This window comes from Rhinatrema bivittatum, chromosome 10, assembly GCF_901001135.1.
Source record: "Rhinatrema bivittatum chromosome 10, aRhiBiv1.1, whole genome shotgun sequence".
NCBI lineage: Eukaryota > Metazoa > Chordata > Amphibia > Gymnophiona > Rhinatrematidae > Rhinatrema > Rhinatrema bivittatum.
The window spans coordinates 23,974,885-23,992,627 of record NC_042624.1 but is presented as its reverse complement, the minus strand read 5'-3'; the positions used below and the strand labels follow the sequence as shown (position 1 = coordinate 23,992,627).

Here is a 17,743-nt window from a genome sequence, read left to right as displayed (position 1 = left end):
CTAAAAATTAAGGCTTACAAATCAGATGCACCAGCCAAGCACACCAACATTCAGTCAACACTGGGGGTGAGGTAAGGGGGGATGCTGTTTTCCTAAAAGCCTGATTCTTCTGGATATGGAGGTATCCTGCATCCTCTTCTTGGTTCGTCAGTTTGATGACTCCTTTCTAAACATTTCATTTCAACTGATATCAGAACAGTTCTGCCTGTGCTTTAAATTTAGCAGCTTTCCTACACAAAACTAAGTTTCTCGGTGCCAAAATTCTTTAAACAGATATCCTGTAAAGGAGTAAACACCATTAAATCATCATGGTTCTCTGCCCACAGCGGATTTTCTTAGGAGAACTGGGGCAGGACTGTTGCTTCGTTACGTGTCAATACCCTTGTGGTTTTTCTTCCTGTTCTTCAGGTCTTGGGTATCCTAGTTTTGTTAATAAACCTATGGGGAGATAAATCAATGGGGAGGAACAACCATTAGAAGTTTTTACCTACTTTTTCATTTTAAGCACAAACCTGTGAAAAAAAGCATTTATGTGCCTACAGAAATCTTCAGTACCACATCCCACTTGCTAAACCAAATTTATGTGCTATTTTGAAGACAGATCAACATTACAAGACAAGAAAAGAGGAAAGCAGAAGACCAGACTGAACGGTTTATACAGCTCACCTGGAAACCCCCCAGTTTCTCAGCTTAGGGGTACCTACAGCAAAATTTAAATTCTTTAGGGTCATGGTTAAAAACGTAAATCAAAAGGGTAACCTTCATAATATAGCATTTTTATTAGAACCGTTTTTCATCCCACTTTTCTTAAAGACTAACCTCTTCCATTAGGTCTTCTAAACTGTCTCCGTTCTCCCAGATGCTACGTTGCACCCAGTTGATTACCTTTGTGTACAATTTGCCATTGCTGGGCAGACAGACATTATCTTCAAGCATTACCTCCAGCTACAGTATAAAAAAAAAGGCATTAGAACTCAAAACTCAGCTTACCACACAAACTGACAAAGTTTTCTGAAGGATTTAATTTAAAAATAAACACGTGTCTCAAATATAATTATATGCCTTTTAAGTCAGTCATCCAAAAGACTTTAGTCGATGCAATATCGTGCATGCTAGACAACAGGTTAACCAGTGGATGGACACGCTTCCACAATCCCTGATGCAATAAGGGGATCAGCGTGTCCAAAACGCGCATCCAAACCAGCACGTAGCTAATAGTGCTCATCACATGTAAATGCCATGTTGATGGGGGCTATTAGCTAGTATCTCCAATGAAAAAACTACCATGCGCCTGTTGGTCGTTTTAGCCCTCAAAAATTAACGCCAGCCCCGGAGCTAGCATTAAGTCTTGAGGTGCCTCAAGCCCTAAACAGAAAAACTGAAAATACTGCGGTCAGGTTAGGTCATTTTACGAGCATCCATTTTCCTAACCCATGGCTGTGCACAGGTTAAGAAAACTCTCGTAGAATTGAGCGTCCATTTACCTAACTTGCGTACAGCCATGTCTCCTGGGCGCCCGATGCCATGGATGCACTAGGAATGCACTATTTATCCCTAGTGTGTCCTTTTCAACACGGTGGCTCATTTGCCTATTGCACTGAGCGCCCAAAGAAAGGTGAATGTGCGCGCAGTAAAAGCACGCGCCTAGTTTCGACGCACGTTTTTACGCGCACTTTATTGCATCAGCCTGTAAGATTATGACCATGATCCCAAGAAATCCACAATGCTGACAACAGCGAGAATGCATTACCATGCGTTACTGAACTAAAATTCTTAACTACTTCAAACATCCTACTAACCTTTAGCCGTGGAAGTTTAAGAAACTCTTCCTGTTCAGAGACCTCCAACAAATGCTCCTGGATGTAACCATCAATTTTATTCAGCAAACGTGGATCTCCCATACAACTTGCAAAGTTCCGGTAACAGATACAGCTCTCAACATCCATCTTGGAGAGTAAATAATCTCCACACACCTTCATAAAGCACACAAATTTCCAAAGTCAGGAAAAAATCTAAATAGCACAAATTATAAAGATTTCTTTGATTCTGGGTCAACCTGCCAGGAAATGTATTGATATAAGGCTGGCAAGTACTAGCTTCTGGAGAAGGATGTTAACCCACGGACATATAAAAGCGTGCCAACATCCATGTAGAGTTAAAACAAAAATGAAAAGCTGAGTGTCCCACAGTGCACCAGAAACCACTGCATATGCCTAGAAAGATTTCTTGGAAAGCTCTGGAAAATTAATCCGTTTCAGCAAAAAAAAACAAAACAATCACATGACTAATCTTTGTGGCTCCACTGCACTTGCTTGCTATTCAAGAATGCATGCTACATAAACCGGAAGACGTTTCTGACAAAGTGATGGCCTTTACCTCTTCTGCTAGTAGCCATTTCAGGTCAGGTGGGGGACATAAGAGCAGGTGTTTGTTTAGACAACGGGAATGAGTGCTCATCTATTCAAGTGGAAGAAAACCAGTGTCTCTCCATTTGGGCAAACTAGATGAGTCAATCAGTCTTTACCATAATTTACTAGGGATGTGAATCGGGCTTCTGACGATTGAAAATATCGTACAATACTTTCAAAGTCGTCAGAAATCGGGGACTCCCCGAAAGATAGGAAAACCCCACGAAATTGTTCGAGGGGTTCTCTTATTTTGGGGGAGGGCAGGAAAAACGGCACACAACCCCTAAACCCACCCGACCCTTTAAAACAGATCCCTTAGCTTCCCCCACCTTCCCGACCCCCCTCCCCCCAAAACTTTTTAAAAGTACCTGGTGGTCCAGAGAGCGATCTCCCGCTCTTGGGCTGTCGGGCTGCCACTAATAAAAATGGCGCAAATGGCCTTTGTCCTTACCATGTGACAGGGTATCCGTGCCATTGGCCGGCCCCTGTCACATGGTAGGAGTAATGGACAGCCGGCGCCATCTTTAAAAATGGCGTGGGCCATCCAGTGCTCCTACCATGTGACGGAGCCGGCCAATGGCACAGATACCCTGTCACATGGGAAGGGCAAAGGGCCATCGGCACCATTTTTATTAGTGGCAGCCGACGGCCTGAGAGCAAGAGATCGCTCCTGGGACCACCAGGTACTTTTAAAGGTTCTACAAGGGAAACACCTGCCTCACTGCTTTTACTCCTTTCAGAAAATGGACTATATCCACATGCAAAACCTGGGACAACCCCTGCACTTTACCTCTAGAACAGCCCAAAACTGCCATTTTACTAAAACACCTTGTAAAAAGGCCAGAATACTAGACACTGATGCTCAAAGAGGAATTCCTTTTCCAAGACACCATATTCCAAACAATCTCCACACCCTAATCTAACTATCTTAAACCAAAAGAAATTGATCTAGTCAAAGGTCAGCAAAAAGTCAAACCTGAATAACCAAACTCAAATTTAGAAAAGATCAGGACCGCAGGTTATGCCTCTCAATCTGGTGGAGTCAGAGATATGAGGGATCGCAGGTGGCACCCCGGGTTATATGGATGGTGCTTTTCTCTCACTCCATCTGGACTGATCCTGGTATGTACAGAGAAAGGAATTCCTTTTCCAAGACACCATATTCCAAACAATCTCCACACCCTGGCATAAGCCAAAGAAGTGGAAGGCCTAGTCTGCAACAAGGTTGTAATAACTTCCTCTGAAAAACCTTTCAATCAAAGGCAATGAGACAAAAGTGAGCCACCTGATCCAAAAATTGGACCTTGATGAAGCAGCCATGGAAGATGCCAGAGTCTTAAAGGCACACCTACAGCTAGATTTATCAGATCCATGAACCATGGTCAGCACGGCCATTTCTGAGCTTCCCCGGATGAGAACTGATCCTTCTTAGAACCCTTATCAGGGGCCACAGAGGAAACAGATCAGTCCAGAAAAAATTCCTACCAGCAGATGGAGGCAGAGAACAAAACCTTGAGGAACTGCTACTTAACTGAGTGCGCCACCTGCAGTCCCCTCAGTATTGACTGGTACCCAAGCCAAGATTTGAACTCTGGCGCCGCTTTGACGGCCACTGCGTGGACGCCTCGGCGCTCGTTTAGGTGCACCAGCGTCCATTTTAAAAAGTTGGCTGTCTGGTGGAGTTTGTGGGCCCTTAATACTGTGTCCGCACCTCAGAGTCGGCACTTTGGATGGCAGAGGTCGGTTGGATCATTAGCAGTCGCCCGGTAGGCAGCCCAGAATTCAGAGTACTTGTGCCCCTCGCCCGGCCTCTACTCGGTACCACCTGGGAACCGGGGGTTAACAGAGGAGGCAGCTGAGTAGACGAATGTCCAAGAGGGGGAGGGGGTGCCCCGAGATGTTTGAACGATCTCGTAAGGGCGGGCTGATAAATTTTTTTTTTTTTAATTGTATGTGCTTTGTTTCCTTTATGCTTTTATCCGTGAAGTATCTCTATAGATGTTATAATTTTAAATGAAAAGAAGAGAAGGAGAGAGCTCCGCGCACACCGTTGCACAGAAAAAAAACCAGACTGAGGAGCCTGAGGTAATCCTGTCAGGGTACAGGAGGGAGGGAGTACTTAGCTAAAAGTCTTTGACAAGCTTTGAGAGCTCCGCCACCTAGTAGCACAGAGGACGTACCCCATACAGCATGGCTATCCAAGTGAAAACACTTTTTCTTTTAAAATGATTACAGACAAAACGAGGGAAGGTTTGACAAAGCAATTTCTCAAAAGATCCTGTATTTTAAACAGCTCAAATCTCCTTTTAGGCTGAGAGCAATAAATTAGGGCTTGCTATTCTGAAATATTTCAGGTGCATGGCTCACAGACAGTCAAGTGCAGTATTAACTGCAAGTTTTAGTTTGCTTTAATTACAGTGGACCCTTGAGCTACAACCAGCTTGACATACGAACTTGGGTTACAACCAGTTTTAGTTTTGAGTTATAACCAAAATCTTGTGTTACAACCTGAACGCCGGCCAAGGCCATGTGTATCCGCTTGTGCATGCGGTTGCTTCTATTTTTTTTCCTGTCAATCGCGGTTTTTTGGGCTTGGTAGGTAGGACTTCTGCTCTGCTGTTGCAGTGATTGGCTGTTGCTGCCGGTGTGGCCTGTCCATCTCAGGCGCACCCAGGGCTGCAAATGTTCACAGAAGCATATAGGCAGACCCGGCACGGCATTGCAGCAAGCAACAGCATCACTGGTGACCAAGGAAGCTTCTGTGCAGCAGCAGAAAGGGAGGGCAGCACTCAGCTGGCTACAGCAAGGTATCAGGAGGGGAGGAAGGAGTATGCTGGGAGGGGGAAATGAATGTTTGGGGGCCAGAGATGTGCTCTGAGGGGGTGGGGAGGGGGAATCCTCCCCCTCCCTCCCTTCCTGCAAGCTAAAGATGTCAACCTGAATGGTGAGTACAGTATGAAATTGTTGTTTCTGATAGGCTAGGCACATTTTATAACTTTTTGGCGAGGACCCTAGGAAAAAATTGAGGTGTATCTGGTAATTACACATATTATACAATCCTTTATTATTATGAAAATGTAGGTAAGGGGTGCTTTGGGAGGTTCGGAACGCTTGATGGGTATTTCCATTTCTTATGGAAAAACTAGTCTTGACTTACAACCAACTTGAGTTACAACCAGCCCTCTGAAACAAATTGAGTTCGTAAGTCAAGGGTCCACTGTATCTTTAAACATGGTGAAACAAAAAATCTGCATCACCAGTACTCTTCCTTCTGCTGGAGGCAGACAATACTGGCCGTGACTGTCAATGCGCCACAGGTAAGTAATGATGTGATAGAAAAAGACATGCTCTGCCTACATCTGCTGGAAGGGGAACATAACACAATCGTTCTGGATTATTGTAACAAGATGAGAAGGAATAATTCACTGTGGGAGCACTGCCGAGGCAGTATCCACGCTTCACTGGAACCATTACATGTGTGGATTGGCATAGCTGCTCCTCAGTCCATACAGCAGGGACATCTCATGGAGAGACTGGCTTAGAATCCACCCCCCATGGGTCCAAGCCATGAATATTCTTCATTCTTCTGTTCATTGCCTCCCCCCCTCTTTTTTTTTTATTTTGCTTTATTGCAGAAGCAAGAAGGGATTTCCAGGAGTTATACTTACAGGCAAAGATGTCTACTTAACCTCCAGCTCTAGCTTCTGCCAATTAAAGAATACAAGTGGAGGAATATGAAAGAAGAGGACCAAAGCCTGTAACTATCACAAATTTACAGAGCCAGTACAGGTCAGTGCCCACTGATCCCCTCCTCCCCTGCTCAACGTGTGTGTGTGTGTGGGGGGGGGGGGAGTGATCTCTTAGAATCATAACCCAAGAACAAATAGCAAACTTCTCTAGGTAGGCATAGCTACATGGGATCATTCATCTACCATCTGCTGAGATAAGAATTCTGGAGAACTGAAGCTGCACAGATCCCTATATAGGATGATGGCAGAGCTCTAAATGTTCTTTATCCCCATCTGCTGGTAGGGAGGCAAAACCTATACACCTGACTATTCTGGTAGGAAGACAACCATGTCAAGTCTAAACAATGTAATGTGGTCGCCATACTAGTCTAGATATGTGTAAATAAAGGTCATTAAAAGTTATAGGTGACACCTTTTAAAATTGGACTACTTTACGGCATTCATGACCAAACTATAGAGTTCTATTCCTTTCATCAGTTCAGCATGTTAAGGGATAAAAAGGTTTAACCTTTATTCCTTAAACTTAGAACTGTAAAATAGAAACACCTATGCACAGTATTCTTCATGGTCTCCAAGGTTTCAGATTTCTATAGCAGTTGTGATTATACCTGCTTTACTCTGTCCATCTTCAACTTCTTAGCTGCAGAGTATACATCTTTTACCAGCTCTTTGTCAGCTTTCAACCTATAAAAGAAATTAGTTACACATAATGTGAACACAAGGTTAAAGCTAAATATACAAATAAATGGTATATACATTTAAATATAAATAACACCAAGAGGAAAGCGTGTCCCCCGTCCCCCCCAATACACAAAATACTTACTGCGCAGTGTAGGCATAATTTAATACCACTTCTACTGCTTCTGGCTTGAGGTCATCAAATTTAACATGAGAAACTCCATGGGAATCACTGTCACTGTTGAAAATTTCAAACAGGAAGGGACTGCAACAAGCCAGGACTGCCCTGTGTGCCAACATTTCATGCCCACACACCTTAAGATAAACAAGAGAAGTAGCTTTATTTATTTGAGACATTTATATACCGACAGTGTGAAACATCATACCGGTTTACATTAGAACTGACGGTTGGAGAGTACAAAAAACAGTGGAAGGGGGAGGGGAGCAAATGAATTCAACGAAAGGCAAAATAGAACAGAAGCAAGAGATAACATATAACGCAACTATCAGTAATTGTGCTAGCGTAGACCGAAAACTAGTTACAGAAATGTACAAAATTGATGTACAGGCTGAGTACAGAGGTTCATAAGAGGGTTAGCTTAAAGTTCAATGGACTAGTTTTGACCTGGTCTACAAGAAACATGAAATTAGAGCAAGCTGTACAAACGTCATACTGTATCTCTTAGAATACTATGGGTCAGTCTTTACTTCCAAAAAAACAAAATGTAGCACTTCAGAGCAAGGTTAGAAGAACTATGTAACAATTGTGGACCCATGTACTGAATATTTTTCCCATAGACAAAAACAGGAAATACCTTTTGTGTTTCTGATTCTATAGAAAGAAAGTTTATGGTTCATTTATATTCTACAAATTAACATTTAAAGCGAAACTACTTTAGGAGCCTATTTAGTAAGCATGGTTCCTATAAATACAAAATGGGAGAAAACACATAGGAAACACTAAGCATACAGTTAATTTTTAGATTGTTCTTAAGACATTACCTGAAGTTTAACATCACAGAACTGTCCACTTTTGCGCAGTGCATTTAGCTTGGCAACAGATGATTCAATGAAGTTCTCATCTTCAAACATCAAATATCCATTGGGAATCATTTTGCAATCAGTTGGCTAAAAAAAAAAATAGCTGATTCAGAAAAATCTATAAAAATTGCATGCTTACACCATATCAGAAAGGCTTACCATGTGGGACTCAAATCTGGCTCTTAAAGCACTGATTTTTTTCAATAACCAAACTATAAAAATTAACCAGTTTTAGATCAGCCATATACAATTATATCGTGAATGCTCATTGTGGATATGTTGAAAACCAGGTCTGTCTAACCTGAGCTAAACTACTACCTTATAAGAAAAAATGTAGTCTTACCTGTTAAAGGAAAATTATTTCTTACCTGATAATTTTCATTCCTGTAGTACCACGGATCAGTCCAGACACCAGGGTTTTGCACCCCCCCCTAGCAGATGGAGACAGATGTTTTTAAAAACAAACTCCGCTTTACCTAGGATAGTGCCACCTATAGTCTGGCAGTATTACTTAATGTCAAACAGTATACTTCAGAACTACAATAACTATGTACAAGAACTTCATAACTAGACCCCAAATAACTCGGGTCACCAAACCCCACAAGGAACGGAACCCTGTGGACACCCGGGAGCAAGGAGAAGCCCAAACCGGATAGCGTTTTCTGCAAAAAATGACAGTAGAAGAAATAAGGAACGAGCAGACTCTCCCGAACAGTCATGTATCGCACAGGCAGGACTCTGGACTGATCCGTGGTACTACAGGAACGAAAATTATCAGGTAAGAATTAATTTTCCTTTTCCTGTACGTACCCAGATCAGTCCAGACTCCTGGAATGTACCAGAGCTACCTACTTGGGGTGGGATCTGAAGAGGCCCCCTCGCAGTACACCTGCTCCAAATTCCGCGGACCCCTGTGCGTGCACATCCAACCGGTAATGCCACGCAAAAGTATGAATAGACTTCCACGTAGCCACAAGACAAATCTCCTGTGGCGATACCAAGTGACATTCCGCCCAGGAAGCCGCCTGAGAATGAGTAGACTAAGCCCTAAGGGCCAGAGGAAGAGGTTTACCACGCAGTAAATAGGCCGAGTTAATGGCCTCCTTCAACCAGCGAGCGATGGTAGTCTTACTTAGAGGCCATCTTACCGCGCTTGGGACCACTCCACAGGACAAAGATGATCCTTCAGCCGAAACTCATTGGTGACCTCCAAATGCCGTAATAAGGCTCTGCGAACATCCAGCCTACGTAAATCGCCAGACAACGGATCCGACCGATCTATGCCCGAGAAAGCCGGAAGCACCACAGCTTGGTTAACATGAAAAGCCGAAACCACTTTCGGTAGAAAGGAAGGCACCGTTCGTAACGAAACCCTTGAATCCGAAATCTGCAAAAACAGCTCCCGACATGAAAGCTTGGCGCTCAGACTCTACGAGCCGACGTAATAGCCACCAGAAAGATAACTTTCAAAGTAAGATCCTTCAAGGTTATACTCTTCAGAGGCTCAAAGGGAGCTGAAACTAGAGCTTTGAGCACCAAGTTCAAATTCCAAGACTGACAATGAGGTCGCAAATGCCTGGCACCCTGTAGAAAACGAACCACATCCGGATGGGCCGCCACAGCCACACCATGAATGGTACCACGTATACAGCCAAGCGTCACGACTTGAACCCTCAGGGAGCTACACAACAAACCCTTAGCGAGCCCTGCCTGAAGAAAACAGAGGACATCGGATACTGATGCCCTGGTGGGAACGACATCCCGCTCGAGACACCACGACTCAAAAATCCTCCAGACTCGAACATATGCCAGGTTGGTAGGCATCTTTCGAGAATTCAGAAGAGTTGCGATCACAGCCGGAGAATAACCTTTACGACTCAAGCGACACCTTTCAAAAGCCATGCCGCGAGAGAAAAGCGCTCCACTTCCTGCAAACAGACGGGGCCCTAATGCAACAGATCAGGAAGGTGGGGAAACCGCAGAGGTCCCTCGCACGCCAGGTTGAGAAGATCCGCAAACCAAGGACGTCTCGGCCACTCCGGAGCTACCAAAATCACCTCCGTAGGATGAGCTCTATGCGCTGAAGCACCTTTCCGATCAGTAGCCATGGTGGAAAAACGTAGAGCAGGATCCCTGTGGGCCAGGGAAGCACGAGTGCATACACCCCTTCGGCCCCCGTCTCTCTGCACCGTCCGTAGAACCGCGGGGCCTTGGCATTCCATAACGTCGCCATGAGATCCATGCTGGGCTGGTCCCATGTCCTGTAGATAATCCGAAAAGCTGCGGACAGATCCCACTCCCCGGGATCGAGGCGGTGTCAGCTGAGAAAGTTTGCCTGTACGTTGTCTACACAGACTATGTGGGACGCTGCGATGCTGACCAGATGCTGCTCCGCCCAGGTGATTAGTTGGCAAGCCTCTATCGCCACCGGTCGACTCTTGGTTCCACCCTGGCGATTGATATATGTGACCGTGGTTGCATTGTCCGACAGGATTCTGACTGCTCTCCCCTGGACGAGAGGACAAAATCCCTGAAGTGCTAACCGTACTGCCCGAGTCTCCAGCCGGTTGATCAACCATCGGGACTCCTCGGGCGACCAGCATCCCTGGACCGACTTTCCTCCGCAAACGGCTCTCCAACCAGAGAGGCTGGCATCCGTTGTAAGTACGATCCAGTCTGGAACTTCCAGGGGAACTCCCCGAGAGAGATTGTCCACGACTAGCCACCAGTCGAGACTGGCCCGCACTGCATTCAGGAGTGGGAGAGGAAGGTGAAAGAGCTCCGAGACTGGGTTCCAACGGGCGAGCAATGCAGACTGTAAGGGCCGCAAATGAGCAAACGCCCAAGGCACCAGGTCCAAGGTGGAAGCCATCGAGCCGAGCACCTGCAAGTTAATCTCGAACTGTGGGAGGACTAGAGTAAAAATCCCCAGACTTGGGCTTGCAGCTTGACAATGCGGTCTGCAGAGAGGAATACCCTGCCTTGCTGCGTGTCGAATAACGCCCCCAAATATTCCAGGAACTGCGAGGGCACGAGTCTGCACTTGGAAAGGTTGATCACCCAGCCCAAAGACTGCAGTAGCTGGAGAACCCTGTGAACCGCTCTGCGCGAGATCGGTCGTCTTTGCACAAATCAACCAGTCATCCAGATAGGGATGCACCAACAGTGATAATACCCCCTCTGCTATACTCATCCCCATCACAGATGGAATTTCTCTCTCACAGGATCTTTATCTTGTCTGAGTCTATGCCATCCCCCCCCCAAAAAGAAATCCTGATATATATCCTCACAGGGATTAACACAATAACATAACGCTCCTTGTGCAATAAAGTGACTTTGTATTAGTGTCTGAAGAAATAAGAAGTTTCTACTCCATGTATATAATCACAGGTGCAACAAGTCCATAGTGTAAAATGACATACTTCTATGAAAGTTTCTATATATTTTATGCAAAAAAAATTGAAATTTATCTTCAATAAATCCTCATGCATGCTACCGTAGCACGAGATTAAGATTCCATTCTGGACAAATGCGACGCAGAGGTGAACGGAGATGTCTGACTCCTCGCAGAAAATGCACCACATCCGGATGGGATGTCAAGGCCTTCCACTGGACTCTCCCTCTCAAACAACCAAAAGCGTAAACCTGGACCCGAAGGGAACTATGGGCTAATCCTTTGGATAAACCCACCTGCAAAAAAGACAAAATATGGGACACACCGACACCTGAAGAGGGTCCAATCCCTGTTGTCCACACCAGGTCTCAAACACCTTCCATACCCTGGAATAGGCTAAAGAGGTAGCAGGGCATCTCGCTTGGAGCAGCGTGGTAACTACTGGCTCCAAATACCCCCTCATGCGCAATAGCCTCCTCTCAAAATCCAGGCCGCGAGACAAAAGTGATCCTCCCGATCGGAAAGTATAGGACCCTGACGCAGGAGATCCGGTAAATGGGTCAGGCATAGCGGTTCGTCCACTGCCAGCCGCATCAGATCCGAACCATGGACAACGAGGCCATTCCGGAGCCACCAGAATCACTGACCCCGCGTGGCCCTCTACACGCCTGAGTACATTTGATATGAGCGGCCTCGGAGGAAAGACGTACAGGACGACTCCGGTCAGCCATGAACATACGAGGGCATCGAGCCCCATTGCCCCGGACTCCCTCCAGCGGCTGAAGAACCTTTGCATCTTGATATTGAGACTCGTTGCCATGAGATCCAACTGCGTGGTTCCCCACCGTTCGCAGAGAAGTTCCCAGGCCCTCCGGGAATTCCCACTCCCCCGGATCCAACTGCTGCCGGCTGAGGTAATCCACCTGGACGTTGTCAACTCCTGCGACATGGGAGGCGGCGATTCCTTCGAGATGACGCTCTGCCCACTCGAAAAGCAGCTGAGCCTCCTGCGCTACCGTGGGACTCTTGGTTCCCTCCTGGCAGTTGATGTAAGCCACCATGGTCAAATTGTCTGTGAAAACTCACACCATCCGATCGCGGACCAAGGGTGGAAACTGATCCAGAGCTCAGCGCACAGTTCTCATCTCCAGGTGATTGACGGACCATGTCTGTTCCGACATCGACCAAAGGCCCTGAGCAGACCTGCCCAGACAAACTGTCCCCCAGCTCCGAAGACTTGCATCCATGGTGACCATCACCCACTCCAGGACCTCGAGAGGCATCCCCTTGTTCCGTGATATCCACTGAGGCCAGACTGGCCCCGGCCGACTCCAGAGCCAGGGGCAGGAAATATTGTGACAGAGGATTCCAATGGGACAACAAGGCTCTCTGCAGAGGCCTCAAATGGGCACACGCCCAGGGCACCAGTTCCAATGTGGACGCCATCGAGCCTAGGACCTCTGTAAGCAATCCCAGACCTTTGGCACTTGTAGACGAAGCAGATGCGCTATCTGCCCCTGAATTTTGTTCACCCTGTCGTCTCTAAGAAACACTCTGCTCCGCTGGGTGTTGAAACGAGCTCCCAAGTATTCGAGGGAACGGGAGGGGCAAGATGGCTCTTCTGCACATTGATAACCCAGCCTAGAGATTCCAGGAGCAACTGAACTCGGTCCATGGACTGCACACATTCCTCGAGTGACTTCGCCCGTATCAGCCAATCGTCCAATCCCTCCTGTCGCAGCGCCACCACCACCACCATCACCTTTGTAAAGGTCCGCAGGGCGGTGGCCAGTCCGAAAGGCAGCTCTTGAAACTGATAGTGCTGTCCCAGAACCAAGAATCTGAGAGAACCTTCTGGTGCTCCCGATGGATGGGGATATGAGATAAGCCTCAGTGAGATCCAGAGACGCCAAAAACTCTCCTCCCTGTACTGCAACAATTACGGTGCACAACGTCTCCATCTGAAAACATGGTACCTCCAAACTCTGGTTGACTTTCTTCAGGTCTAGGATAGGTCAGAACGTGCCTTCCTTCTTGGGCACCACGAAATAGATGGAATATCTGCCTTGTCCCTGTTCATACACTGGCACCGGTACAACCGCCTCCATACTTAACCACTGAAGCGTTTCCTGGACCGCTGCCCACTTGCTTCAGGAAAGACAACATGACTCCAGAAAGACCGACCGCAGTGGGTGAGAAAATTCTAAGGCAAAGCTGTTTCTCACCACGGTCGGAAGTGATCTTAGTCCACTCCCCGTAGAACCGGGCCAGCCTGCTTCCGATTACCAGAGACGAGGAGTGGACCTGCTGGATCTCATTGTGAGGACTTATTGCCACCCACACCCTGGGTGGATCCGCCTCTAGATGACCTTCCAGCCCCTCGAAAGGACTGTTGCCTATGCGAGGACTGTCTTGGGGCCAAGGCCGCTGAGGGCGCCTGATGAAAACGAGGCTGAGAAGAGAAAGGTTTCCGGCCAGACTTTCAATCCTCTGGCAGCCTTCTGCCCTTTGTTTCTCCCAGCGACTTCAAACGATCGAGGTCCTCGCCAAACAGCAGTTTCCCCTGAAACAGATTACATCCTTCAGAGCGGAAGCCCCAGTCACCGGAATAGTGGTCTTCTTAGTGACTGCCGAAACTGCTGCATCCACCTTCAGGACCTTGAGAAAGTCCAGATGGTCCTGCAGAAGCGGATAAAGCTTGGACATCACTCTGCCAACTTGCAGACCCGAGTTGGGGGAATCCTACTCTGTTGATCAATTTCTGGATTTTCTTCGGAATTGGGAAAGCACTGGGGAGTCTCCGTATTAACCCCTTCAGCATCTGAATCCTCCAGGGTGAGCTTAATCCCCAGCTCCTCCAACACCTGAGGTATAAGTGGGCGAAGCTCCTCTATCTTGAAAAGCCGGATCACCCGCGGATCATTGCCTTCAGCATCCAGACCCTCCAAGGTCCCCTGTTCAGTTCTAGAGTCCCCTGGGTCCAGAGGGGGACCCCCAATCGGGTCCCCATCCTGATCGGCCTCCGAGGAGACCTCATCCACCTTCTTAGACTTGTCCGAATCTTCCAGGTCCGATTCCAATCACACTAGCCATCCCTCGGGAGGCAGAGTTTGTGGGCCCACGGAACCTTTAGGGGGGGGGGGGACCTTCCCCTGCTGAACCCGTCGGGCCTTGTGACACCGCACTTACCTGCCTGCCTAGCCAGGACGGCCTCGTGCAGTAAAGTACGAATTCGGGCGAAAGCCCCCCCCCCGGGGCCCCCGAAGGGCTGTTAGGGCCCGAGACACCCGGACCCTTCCCCCCAGGTCGAAACATGGGAAACAGGAGCGGCAGGGACTCCCCGGGAGAAGCCCCCCAATCCAGCTCTACGTCTGCGACCATAACCAGTCCCTCCTGTGATCCCAGCGCAGCCTCCACAGCTTTGCTTGCCTTTCAGACCCCCCCTCTCCTCCTCCAGCACACTCCATGCAGAGGAGGTTATTCAGGCCGACCAACGAGCTACCACAGGCCCTGCAGGTCTCTCTGAGCTGCTTGTCTGTCATAAACACCAAGAAATAAAGCAAAGCAAAATAAAAATCCAAACAGGCAATCCTATGCTTGTCGCGCTTTCCTGCGGCCCAGATCGCGAGGGGGAGGGGCGCACTGCCCCAAGAATTTCCCGCCGGCATGGTGAACAGGCCACTGCAGCGACTGAAAACCGTGTGGCTCATTCAGGAGTACAGCCAGCCGCCACTGGAGTGAATCTGCCCCGACCAGGACCACCCTCCTCCGAATGATCCCCCCGATCAGCCCACTTACTGCCCAGCCTGCACCCGTTCTCACCGAGGATTTCAGATTGCTAGGCCACACAGCCTGCCACATGCTTCTGCTGTTGCATTCAGCCTGCTAGGCCGCACAACCTGCCACATGCTTCTGCTGTTGCAAAAGCAGACAGCTGCCGGTAACTTTTTTTTTGTTTTACAACAAATATTTAAAGGCCCAGACACAAAGGAAAGCACAAAAATAAAAGGGTACTTCCCTGTCCTGGGCAGGCGGAGGGGCTTTGGGCCCACCGAGGGAACCAGACCACTGGCTTAGAGGGGTCCCGGGCTGAAGCTGGCCAGAGGCATCCAAACCCCGGCTCAACCCGAGGGATGACCCTTCTCTGCAGGAGCCTGTCACCTCGTGGAGCAATTTTCCTTAAAATATCCAGTTAGTCAGTACTGCAGGGTTAGCACCTCTACCATCTGCTGGAAGTAGAGAAATACTGTGGGACTGCAGGTGGCACTCTTGTGTATGTGGCAGTGCCCAAAGTTTTATTCTCTACCTCCATCTGCTGGTAGGGATGAATAAAACCCGCTTGTCTGAACTGATCTGGGTATGTTCAGAAAAATTTCTTTTCTTTGTTGAAAATTTTACACTATTCTCTTTTGGATAGTGTCCGCATCTGCTATGGAGACTGAGAAATACTGAAGAGCTAAACTTGCTGCACAGGTATATGTAGAGTGACGTCAGCTTTGAAATCAGACTGTCTCCCATCAGGGAACACAATACCCATTGGTCCAGAGTCCTTCTGGCTACAGGCTAGGAAATCTTTAGCTTTGTGTTTCTTTTAAAAACTATTTTTTTTCAGAGATAAAGCAGCAGACAAAACATAAGAGCAAGAGAAGTGGGGAGGAGATAAGGGGTGGTGGGAGGCTAGTTTTACCCAACTGGTCAGGTCCACTACCCCCCAAGCTCAATTAGGCTGAGCTGGGAATCTGAGACCAACCCAGGCTCTATCAAGCCAGAAACATGGGAGACTGGCCCAAGATTCTCCATTAGGAAAATAGCCAGAAGGCTACTGCCCCAAAAGCAAAGGGTCAGCCCAGAAGCTCTAAAAGTACCAGGACCATCTCCACCATGGGAGGTCATAGGATGAAGCCTGAGAGCTAAAAAATCCTACTGCACCAATCCAGAATGTTGCACCATCTGCTGACGACAAATACTGGTAATTGCCTGTGCTTTAGACAGAGACAGACATATATAAACCTCATCAGTACAGAAAAGAAATCGATGCTTAATTGGTTTAGATATTAATTAAATCACACCATAATTAAGTACAAAAGCTCAAAAATGGCACAATTACAGTTTAAGGTTCAAGCTAATATGTACATCTTGTTGAAAAAAAATTAAACACAAAACATTCTATAAGCTGGCAAAAGCGAATATATAATAGTATTTTTTTCCTATTTTTTGGATCTGAGCTTGCAACAGACTTACAAAGAGAAACTCAGAACAAAAGGGTGAGTAGTACTTCTACTTTTCTTTGGAAAATTCAATCTCCTAATTTTAAAAAACTAATTATCTTTTAATCATCTAAGACAAATTCTGACATCAAATAATTTTATACCAAAATAGAAGCTGTTTCATTCAACTAAACAAATTTTTACACTTGAATACATGTCTAGATTAATATTCACTATGAATATTTGCCAAGCACAAAATGAAAAAAGTTAGCAAACAGAAGTTTTCAAGTTGTGAGCTGCAATAACGTAATCAAATCACTAAAAACTTACTTGGTAAATATCTTGATGTAAGACGAAAACTGAGGAGACAAACTGACCAAGATCCTGCTGGATTTATTTAGAATCAGACGATTTAAAGGTCTTCTTCCAAACAGAAATGCAAGCAGATAGTGCGTTCAGCCGCAATGGTGACCCCAAAACTATCAGGCTTGAAAATGATGTAATCAAGTCTCAGAGCTATAGACATGAATTTCTTTTGTGATAATCATGCATCATAATCTGTAATACAAAAGATAGTGTCAGATTTACTAAACTGTTTTTCATATTTTGTAGCTATGGGAGAAATGCTTAGTACATTTGACATACATCAAGCAAGGCTTTTAACTATTTTTGGTCTTTTTTCACCTTCCCCAAACAGCATTTCCAAGTACAGAAATTCTAGTAACCCTAAGGACCCTGCTTTCTGAGGTAGACCCTCAATGCTTACTTCCTTCTCTGCCTAAGCACACCCTTCAGAACACACCTAGGCTTGAAGGGCAACAGATAGAGAATCTGAATTCAGACTCTCCTATACCATAAGAGTACATACGGCATGGGCCACAAGTGCCAGACCCAATTTCACTTTTTAAATTGTGACTATCCAGAAGACAAGGAAAAGAAAATCTGTTCTTACCTGCTAATTTTTGTTCCTGTAGTACCACAGATCAGTCCAGACTCCTGGGTTTTGCCTCCCCTCCAGCAGATGGAGACAAAGTTTCGACAGATTCTGCCTTATATACCAGGGAACCACCCACAGTCTGCCAGTATTACGCAATGTCAAAGCAGAATGGTTCAAACCAAACTATATACAGGAATCGTAAACTTAAAATGGATCACTGGCCCCAACTGTAAACCAGACCCATTAAAAAGGATAAACAGGATTGATCTGTAGATCATAAACAAATGCAGGACTCTCCATTACCTTTATGCAACAAGTGGGCGGGATTC

General features: G+C 46.6%; 1 protein-coding gene across 1 annotated transcript in view; it reads right to left on the bottom strand.

The window, feature by feature from the left end:
* IVNS1ABP (influenza virus NS1A binding protein) overlaps window positions 1-17,743 on the bottom strand; it is a 107,273-nt gene that overhangs the window by 78,215 nt on the left and 11,315 nt on the right. Inside the window, exons 2-7 of the mRNA XM_029618367.1 lie at window positions 16,808-17,035; window positions 7,838-7,963; window positions 6,981-7,150; window positions 6,766-6,841; window positions 1,800-1,973; window positions 820-945 (exon numbers count right to left, since the gene is read on the bottom strand). Of these exons, the coding sequence (XP_029474227.1) occupies window positions 820-945; window positions 1,800-1,973; window positions 6,766-6,841; window positions 6,981-7,150; window positions 7,838-7,948 (657 nt within the window). The 5' untranslated portion in view covers window positions 7,949-7,963; window positions 16,808-17,035. The remainder of the gene's footprint in view (window positions 1-819; window positions 946-1,799; window positions 1,974-6,765; window positions 6,842-6,980; window positions 7,151-7,837; window positions 7,964-16,807; window positions 17,036-17,743) is intronic.